The sequence below is a fragment of the Chrysochloris asiatica genome, unplaced genomic scaffold (assembly GCF_000296735.1).
Source record: "Chrysochloris asiatica unplaced genomic scaffold, ChrAsi1.0 scaffold00136, whole genome shotgun sequence".
Classification (NCBI taxonomy): domain Eukaryota; kingdom Metazoa; phylum Chordata; class Mammalia; order Afrosoricida; family Chrysochloridae; genus Chrysochloris; species Chrysochloris asiatica.
In genome coordinates, this window is record NW_006408654.1 from 1,174,787 (window position 1) to 1,185,187 (window position 10,401).

At 41.8% G+C, this 10,401-nt stretch overlaps 1 protein-coding gene and 1 pseudogene across 1 annotated transcript; both read left to right on the top strand.

Moving 5' to 3' along the window:
- The first annotated feature begins 1,680 nt into the window (after positions 1-1,680).
- ZBTB38 (zinc finger and BTB domain containing 38) lies at positions 1,681-5,390 on the top strand. The gene has a single exon (XM_006869845.1). It carries the CDS (start codon positions 1,681-1,683, stop codon positions 5,278-5,280), a length of 3,600 nt encoding a protein of 1,199 aa, XP_006869907.1. The 3' UTR covers positions 5,281-5,390.
- Positions 5,391-6,077: 687 nt separating this feature from the next.
- Positions 6,078-6,355, top strand: LOC102837120 (annotated as a pseudogene).
- The last annotated feature ends 4,046 nt before the right edge of the window (positions 6,356-10,401 follow it).

Below are 10,401 nucleotides of genomic sequence, written 5' to 3' on the forward strand. Positions count from 1 at the left end.
TAGAATGAATCACATAATGAAAGTAGGCATTAATTTCCTTTGTGTCTTTGGTCACTAAGTACCATGTACTTCTTACTGTAAGCATAACAACTGTTGCTTTTGATGATCCTCAGGAGATCAGTTGGAGGCTGTGCAATCCCAGGCCCGTGGTGTAGAACAGTGTTTGTCCAAAGAGAGTGATAGGAACTGGGGTCTGGGAGGAGCAGAGAAGAAATTTTCAGACCAGAACAAGAGCCATTTTGGCTTTAATTTGTGCTAATTTAGGAATCTGACTAAATTCCATATTATACATTCAGAAACATACTTCCTGGTTCCACATTCCATTTCTTTTTGTTTGCCTTCAGTACCTCACAGAAGGAGCTCTGGTAGCATAGTGGTAACGAATTGGGCTGCTAATCTCACAGTCAGCAGTTTGAAACCACCAGCTGTTCCTCAGGAGAAAGATTAGGCTTTCTGTTCCCATAAAGATTTACAGCCTCAGAAACCCTATACAGGGTCACTGTGGGTCCGAACCTGCTCGACGGCACATAAAAACAACAACCTTACAGAGCTCCTTTCTTTAAAGTCTATCATCTACTTTGCAAGTAGCCCTGCTGGCACTTTAGAATAAACACTGACCTGCTAACTGCAAAGTTTGCAGGTCAAACCCACCAACTGTTCCTTGGGAGAACGAGAGGACTTGCTGGTCTCTACGGTCTTGGAAACTCTATACAGAGTCACTGTGAGTCAGCATTGACTCAGTGACCTTGGGAAAACCTACTTTGCCTATTGTTGTTCAGTGTAGTCAAAGAGTAGCTGTGGGTTTGAACCACTGACTTTGTGGTTAGCAGCCCAGTGCTTATTGTATAGTGCCACACCAGGATTCCTACTTTGTAGTGAAGAAGAAACCAGAAAAGAAATGGTGTGGGTTCTCAGTAGCACAGAGGAGGCAGAATTTCCACAGGCTGACCACTCAGAGACCTAGAGAGCCCAGGGTAGAGTAGGACCCTTCAGAGCCACTGATAAGGAAAGACTCTTCTAGGTTTTCGTCGTCTTTGAGCAGGTGGCACCCTTACATACCGGTATGACCTTCTTAGAGAAAACATGCTTTTCAAAGGAAGCATTTCCTATTTCATGAAATGAGATAGGAGATTTGTGGCAGGACGTTGCCTAGCTCCAAGAGGTCTAGTACAGCAGCTCTGAGTGACGATGAGACCCTTGACATTTGAGGGGAAACTCTTTCAACCAAATTTGCAGAGGTATACTTGTATATATATAGACTCCTGGTATGGCATTGTAGGATCAGCACTGGACTGCAAACCACAAGGTCAGCAGTTCAAACACATCAGCTGCTCCTTGGAAACCCTATGCAGGGTTGTTGTGAGTTGGAACCAACTTGATGACACTTCACAACAACACAACATAGTTGTATATAGCTATAACTTTGCAGAAATAAAGGGAAAGAGTACTGGGGGGATTTTCAACCTAATCCAGTATTATCAGTAGTGTGAGAAACAGGTGGCAGTGAGAAAAAGATTTAGTTTTTCCTAGTCCTGGGAATAACAGCAGAATGAGAAAAACCTGTATTTCCATAATTAAAAAAAAAAAAGTTTTTGGAAGGAGAGTTCATTGAAAATGGTCTATAAGTAAAGGAGCTGCTTGTGGAAGGGCCTCTAACCATTTCTCTTCCTCTTGTTTCAGATGACAGTCATGTCCCTTTCCAGGGACCTCAAGGACGACTTCCACAGTGACACGGTGCTCTCCATCTTAAACGAGCAGCGCATCCGGGGCATTTTATGTGACGTCACCATCATTGTGGAAGACACCAAATTCAAGGCTCACAGCAATGTTCTGGCTGCGTCAAGCCTTTATTTCAAAAATATATTTTGGAGCCATACCATCTGTATTTCCAGCCATGTCCTGGAACTGGATGACCTCAAAGCTGAAGTGTTTACAGAAATACTTAATTATATCTACAGTTCCACGGTCGTCGTCAAAAGACAGGAAACGGTCACTGACCTTGCAGCTGCGGGGAAAAAACTGGGAATATCATTCCTGGAAGATCTTACCAATCGCAACTTCTCAAATTCCCCGGGCCCCTATGTATTCTGCATTACCGAGAAGGGAGTGGTGAAAGAAGAAAAGAATGACAGAAGGAATGAAGAGCCAGCCATCACCAGTGGGCCACGGATCACAAATGCATTTTCCATCATCGAAACAGAAAATAGTAATAACATGTTTTCTCCCCTGGACTTAAGGGCAAGTTTCAAAAAGGTCTCCGACTCCATGAGAGCAGGTGGTCTCTGCCTAGAGAGGACCGACATCTGCCATGAGGCGGAGCCCGTCCGCACACTAGCAGAGCACTCCTATGCGGTTTCCTCCATGGCTGAAGCATACAGAAGTCAGCCTCCTGCGTGTGAACGGGATAGCAGTTCACCGTGCAGAACAGGCAAAGAAAATGACAATGCTCTGGCAGCAAAGTCGAAACCGTGCCGCAAGCCAAAGACAGTCTCCATACCCCAGGATACTGATTCAACTACAGAAAATACACCACCCCCTCCAGTGACCAATTTAGAGGTTAATCCAGAAAGAAGTCCACAGCCAGCTGCAGTTCTTTCTCACTCAAAATCTCCCAACAACACAGGAGATGCCCATTTTCCCAGGGAAGATGAAAATCAATCCTCAGACGTTCCTGGGCCGCCGCTAGCGGAGGTTCCACCTCTTGTTTACAATTGTAGCTGTTGCTCCAAATCGTTTGACAGTAGCGCTTTACTCAGCACCCATATGCAACTTCACAAGCCAACACAGGAGCCTTTGGTGTGCAAGTACTGCAACAAACAATTCACCACTCTCAACAGACTGGATCGGCATGAGCAGATCTGTATGAGGTCAAACCACATGCCTGTCCCTGGAGGAAACCAACACTTTTTAGAAAACTATCCCACCATTGGACAAAATGGAGCTCCCCTCACAAGCCCAGAACCTTTAGTATCTGAAAACAGGGTGGGTGACTTTTCCAGTCCTGGAAGTTCCTTGCCAGAAATGGACCACATGGTTAAATTTGTTAATGGACAAATGCTCTACAGTTGCGTGGTGTGCAAACGTAGTTACGTGACTTTATCCAGCCTCCGCAGACATGCAAACGTTCACTCGTGGAGAAGAACATATCCTTGCCATTATTGCAACAAAGTATTTGCATTGGCTGAGTATAGGACAAGACATGAAATTTGGCATACCGGGGAGAGACGGTATCAGTGCATTTTCTGCCTTGAAACTTTCATGACCTACTATATACTCAAAAACCATCAGAAGTCTTTTCATGCCATAGATCACAGGCTTTCCATCAGTAAGAAAACAGCAAATGGAGGCTTGAAGCCTAGTGTCTATCCATATAAACTTTATAGATTACTGCCTATGAAGTGCAAGAGAGCTCCTTATAAGAGCTACAGGCACTCTTCCTATGAAAACACTCAAGAAAACAGTCAAGTGAATGAGTCGGTCCCTGGTACCTATGTAATTCAAAACCCACATGGCTCTGAATTACCTACACTGAATTTCCAAGATAGTGTAAACACCTTGACAAACAGTCCAGCCATCCCAATGGAAGCATCTGCTTGTCAGGACATACCACCTTCCACCAACATACAAAATGCAGAGGGCACCAAATGGGGGGGAGAAGAGGCATTGAGAAGTGATCTTGACAGTAACTTCTATTCAACGGAGGTATCTGGTTCCGCCACTGAAAATGCAATCAGTTCTGACCTCCGGGCAGAAGATGTGCCTGTCTTGCCTTTGAGTAATGACAGTGAGAACTCGGCCTCTGTGATCAGCTACAGTGGCTCCGCCCCGTCGGTCATTGTGCACAGTAGTCAGTTTTCATCGGTAATAATGCACAGCAATGCTGTGGCTGCCATTACCAACACTAACACCAGAGCCACCACCACAGAGCCTGCAACCAGCCAGTCCCTGAAAGACAACAGCAAACCCGAGCCAGATAAAGGGAGTAGAGTTGCAAGCAGACCCAAAAGCATTAAAGAGAAAAAGAAAACAGTACCACATAACAAGGGGGACCTACCAGAGGAGCCTAAATACATTGCTGATCCTGGTGGGTCATTGAGCAAAGCCACAAATATCGTTGAAGAAACCAATAAGATCGAAACCTACATTGCAAAACCTGCTTTACCTGGAACCTCCACAAATAGCAATGTTGCGCCCCTTTGCCAAATAACAGTGAAAATTGGGAATGAGGCCATTGTGAAAAGACATATCCTAGGCTCCAAGTTGTTTTATAAAAGAGGGAGAAGATCCAAATTTCAAACGCAGGAGGAGAGCTTGCCGCAGGACAGTGACCCGGAAACCAATGGGGACAGCCCACTTGGACTTTGCCAGTCAGAATGTGTGGAGATGAGCGAAATGTTTGATGATGCCAGTGACCAGGATTCCACTGACAAGCCGTGGCGCCCTTACTACAACTACAAGCCTAAAAAGAAATCCAGACAGTTTCGAAAAATGAGGAAAGCCAGCTGGAGAAAAGAGCATGGAAGCAGGAGCCCAAGCAATAAATGCAAATACCCAGCAGAGCTGGATTGTGCTGTGGGGAAGGCCCCTCAGGACAAGGCTTTTGAGGAGGATGACAATAAGGAGATGCCCAAGCTGCAGTGTGAACTCTGCGATGGAGACAAAGGATCAGCAGCTGGGAGTCAAGGCCGGCCCCACCGACATCTCACTTCTAGGCCTTACACCTGTGAGCTCTGTGCCAAGCAGTTCCAGAGCCCTTCTACACTCAAAATGCACATGCGATGTCATACAGGAGAGAAGCCGTACCAGTGCAAGACCTGCGGGCGCTGCTTCTCAGTGCACGGGAATCTACAGAAACATGAGCGCATCCACCTGGGCCTGAAGGAATTCATCTGCCAGTATTGCAACAAGGCATTCACGCTGAACGAAACCCTCAAAATCCACGAAAGAATCCACACTGGTGAAAAGCGTTACCACTGCCAGTTCTGCTTCCAGAGTTTTTTGTATCTCTCCACAAAAAGGAATCATGAGCAGAGGCACGTTCAGGAGCATGATGGGAAGGGGTACGCCTGCTTCCAGTGCCCTAAAATCTGCAAAACAGCTGCTGCCCTTGGAATGCACCAAAAGAAACACTTCTTCAGAAGCCCAAGTCAGCAGGAGACACTTGAAGGTGACATGTGCCATGAAAACTCAGACCCCTTAGAGAATCCACACTTCACGGATTCAGAAGACAATGACCAAAAGGATAATGTACCAGCCAGTGTTGAAAATGTTGTCCTTTGAGTGGTCATAGAGAAATCTTCAAAAATAAAAGTTGGTGGTTTTTTTGTTTTTTGTTTAAGTTTTATTTTTTAGTTTTGTTTTGTTCACGCAACAGTCATGAAGGAGTAAAAAAATATATATATGTGTGTATATATATATATATATTTATATATATATATATACACACAAACACACATATATATCATTTATGGAAATTCCAGCAAAAGGATACTTTCATATCTACTTTGGGTTTAGCATTAACTTTATGCAGAGTACACAAAACATATAGCTGAAGCCTCTCCCCAAATAATCTTGTAAAAGTTAATGAAGTTCTTAGCTGTGGTATTTCTACCAGTGAATAAAAGAGTTTAATTTTACCTAATTTGAAACTCTAAGTAAGTGCTAATAGGAACTGGCTGCTGAACTCTTCTTTAATCACTGGAGAAAACAAGAGTCAGATACCAAGAAATGTCATCTTCACAGATATGCTAAAAGGTAAATGAGTTATGAAAGTCTTTATTCCCGTCCAGCTTCTACACTATTAAAATGTGTTTAATGAGATGCATATGAATACTTAATAATATAGCTGAAAATAATATGTGAAATGATTAAAGTAGGACAGTCTTACATTCTGTAGAACTACTTTTCTGCAAGACAAATCTTGTAAAATACATATATAAATCACTATTGCTGTTAACTGTCCATATCCCCTGTAGTGAATTATAATGATGAGCAATAGATCTGCAAAGAATGAGGACTGATGTAAAATCAGTAGAAAGCATTTTTAATCTGACTTAAGAGCATGAGTATGCTTTTAGATGGAATGCTGTTCCCTTGAAGTTCTGGCTGAACTGTTATTAGAACTTGTCTACTCAAGTCACAGCAAACATAGGCCATGCCTTATCTCTCTGAGGGGAGGCTTTCCAGATTGTTGCTGTGAAAAACTGTGCCCTGTGTTACTTTGCAATGACCTCACCCCAGAGAATGAAAAAGGGTCAAACTCTACTGAAACTCTTCTGCAGTCTTCCAGTCATCACAAGGCCATGGATGTGGGGATCTATTCCAGATGACTTTACCAGTCCGAAGGTTCAAATGAAACTTGACATCTACTATTCCACTGAAGGAGGCTCCAGGATCTCTAGCACAAGTCACATCTATGGTGGTGAATTCCCCAGACACTTGAAGTGACAGAAAGCCTTCCTAGAGATTGTGCAGCCCACAGAACATGTTAGTATAGAGCAAAGACACAACAGAGAAAGGCCCTACCCTTAATAACGTGAATGGGCAGGAGGAAGTAGCCACCCTCCTTGCCTCAAACAGCTTTGTTTGGGGAGCATGGCAAAGTAAGGTATGGAGTGACAAGGTTTTGTCCCTTTATATGACTCAGAAGTATACCCACAAAGCCAGAAACCTTGTCTTCATATTTGCAGACATCTAGCCCCATTGCTAAAAAGCCACTTAAGTTTTTTTGTTTTAAGTTCTTTTACACTGACCCACACCATCAATGTTGCCCTCACAACCTGATTGCCCTGCACGATATTTCATCATGTGGATGAGGCTCCTGGGAAACTGGAACTTGAGTTGCTTTTTAAACGGCCAGAATAGGAAGGAGAGAAAACATCCCGACCCTTTGATCAACAGTGTGTACAGATTCTGGAACCCTGGTTTAAAGCCATTCATATTCATTGGATTTGATAGATGGAAACCCAAGATCTTCCAAGGTTGCAAGGCTAATCATTATGAAGAAGTAGCTGAAAAGACTCCCGTTTCTCTATCCAAGTTGTGATGTCTCCATGAAGAAGACCTGGTGTGGATTTAGGTGGATGAGAACGCACTTAAACACCCAGAAGAGGACATGATCAGAGCTGATCTTTTTGACTGTAGTACTTTGCTGTTAGGTAACCCCAATACTGGATCTGCATTTATCTTTTCAACTACTTTGACTTACAGACAGTATTATATAGTAGAGGAAAATGAGAAAATGCAAGCAAATTCAACTTTATTTTATACATTGTATATATGTATTGAGCACTGGTGGCACAGTGGTTAAGCACTCAGCAGCTAACTGAAAAGTTAGTGGCTCAAACCCATCAGCTGCTCCATGGGAGAAAGATGTGGCGGTCTGCTTCCGTAAAGATTTACAGCCTTGGAAACGCCATGGGGCAGTTCTAATCTATCCTATGAGTCAATATGAGTTGGAATCAACTCTTCAGCAGTGAGTTTTATATTTGTACACCTGCACTTTTCATTTGGGTTTTGTTAAAGAGAGTCACAAAGGGCTTATGAAAATCACTTTTGAATTGTTAATTAAAATATTGAATAACCAATCCTGTAACCCACTTTGTTTTACCTGAATTAGGATTATGAATCAAGGAGAATTGCTGTGTATCTTGGCCATTTTGATTTGAGGTAACTCAAAATATAAAATGATTTCATGTTGTGATGTCTCCCAGCCCTTACATGTGGATATTTTTTAAGTGGACTTGTATGCTGATAATTCTAGACCAAAGTAAATATGGCAGAATATTTATACATGAAAAAAATAATTTTTCAAATATTTTCTATAATTGTATTATTCATTTAAAATGTTGATAGCTTGTGTTAGTTTCAGGGAGGGGTGTATATTTTGATAAAAAAAATACTTGACTTTGTAATTCTGTATATTCTATACAATTTATAGCAAAGCCGTTTTAAGACAGCCTTGTCACATTTTTGTTGTTGTTGTTAATTGTGGAAAATTTTATTCTGAGTGATGTTTAAGTATGCATTGAGTACATAATGACCAACAAGAATTCAAGTTAAGTGTCAACAGTGAACATACTGTATGCTGTACAAGATAAATTGTAATTTGCTGTTTTAGCATCTGTATTTTGGCTAGGAGATATTATTAAATGCAGATGTGAAGGGTTGGAAAAGTCGAATTTTATTTTTAGAAATAATGGCTATAAATTTGTTTTTGCTTGATTAAAATAGCTTATTCCTATGTTAAGTCTCTTCGTAGATGTTTCCGTGGTGATTCTTTGGTGCTTCCAAGCAGCCATTGCAGTTCTGAGTGCTATGGCTTTGTTTTTGCATGTTATTCATTCACTCTATTTCTATTTCCATATTTCTTTGGATTTCACGGCCCCTATTTAAATGCTTAAAAGACTCTTGAAAAGCGGAATACGAGAGTTGACATCTTGTCATAACTTAGTACTTTGGATGGTCCTGATCTTATGGGAAATAGTAAAATGCTCTGAAAATATTCTGCTGTACTCATCCACAGGAAACAAGTTACACGTTTATTGAATACTAGGCATTGGACTGAGTTAGGCTTGCATTGAGTCTCTTTTCAACCCCGCTCCACCCGCAGTTCAGACATTATCATTTTATGGTGACTTTGAGGTCATCCCACAGCCAGGATTCCAGCCAGGTGTGCCTGAATCCACAGCCCATACTTTTGTTTCTTCTAGACATTGTAGGAGAAAATTGCTTAACATAAACTGATGGTGAGTGAAGAAGAGACGTGGCAACATGATGTAAGCGTTAAGATGGTAGTTGATATGATTGGTGTGGAGGTGGTTAAAATTAGGGTTATGTTCATCAGATTTTCTGGGTGGTGCAAATGGATAACAGGTAACCAGAAGGTTGGAGGTTCAAAACTACCAAGAGGAACCTCAGCAGAAATGCTTGATGAGCTCTGAAAAACCAAGTAGTGAAAACCTTATGGAGAACTGACTCAACGGCATGCAGCTACCAATAATACAAGCCAGGAACATCTGTTTCATATTTAAAGGGCAATCCAAAACTATTTCACCAAAAGTAGCTAGTATCTGCTAGGTCTCTGGGTGACACAAATAGTTAAGCACTCAACTACTAGCCAGAAGGTTGGCTGTTCAAAGTCACTCAGAGGCACTTCTGAATACAGGATTGCGATCAGCTTCCAAAGGGTTACAATCTTGAAAACCCTTTGAAGCACATGGGGTTGCTGTTAGTTGAAATTGACTAGTTGACAACTGCATCTGATTAAACTTCATTACCTAGGAAAACAGATTTAATATTGAAACCATTTCTAGCAAGTGGGAAGGTAACTGAATTCAAAGCACTTAAACAAATTGTGTAAAGCAATCTTGTATGTGCTATTTTAGTTATTTGAGTCTTTTCATTCCTACCACCCACTCTTTTGGCATGTCTTAGTGATTGGCTGGTTCCTTGCAGAGGCAGTACTTCTACATCCGTGCCCTTCATTCTAAGAACTTTACCTTCCACCTCCCCAAATTCAGGCCATCTATTTGAGAAGCTCACTTTGACACATTCCTCTCCAGTTTGCACCCTCTGTCCTCAATTCTTCAAACAAGATGGTCATCAAGTAGGCGAATTGGCTTGGTGTACAATTTTTTTTTTTTTAACTATTCACTCCAAATTTAGACAACGAAATGGAGGAACTGATTATACTAGAAATGTGGTTACATTTTAATTATTGCTTCATTACTGACATTCTAAGGCATGAAATAATGGTATTTGAATGCCTTACTGGAAAATCAGGTAGGAGCTCTGGTAGTGTAGTGGTTACAAATCAGGCTGCGTTTTCTTCGGAAACCCTGTATAGGGTCACTATGAGTTGGAACCGACTCCACGACAAATAACAACAACTGGGAAATCAAAAGCACTTTTTCTCACAATTTTTTGCTTTGTTGTTGTAAGAGGAGCCCTGGTAGCATAGTGGATTCTGAGCTGGGCTGCAAACCATAAGATCAGTAGTTCGAATCTACCAGGTGCACCATGGGAGAAAGATGAGGCTTCCTGCTCCTATAGATAATGACATCCTCAGAAACCCTATACAGGGTTGTTATGAGTTGGAACTGACTCAGCATTCAACCACCACCGCTACCACCATGTGATTATAAGGGTGAATACTTGGTTCCTTTTACAGTAAATTTTGATACACAGAGACTTAAAAATATGGAACTAGGCTAACTCACCTAGGACTTTTATTCATTTATTTAAAATATATCTTGAGTTGTGGTGTGGCATTGTAAGATAAGCACTGGACCACATGTAGGGTTTGAATTAAAGGGTTGGTGATCCAAACTCACCAGCTGCTCCTTGGAAACCCCATACAGGTTCACTATGAGTAGGAAATGACTCAACAGCACTAAAATT

Coding starts and splice junctions, on each gene's coding strand:
- ZBTB38 (XM_006869845.1), top strand. CDS start 1,681: ATGACAGTCATGTCCCTTTCCAGGGACCTCAAGGACGACTTCCACAGT.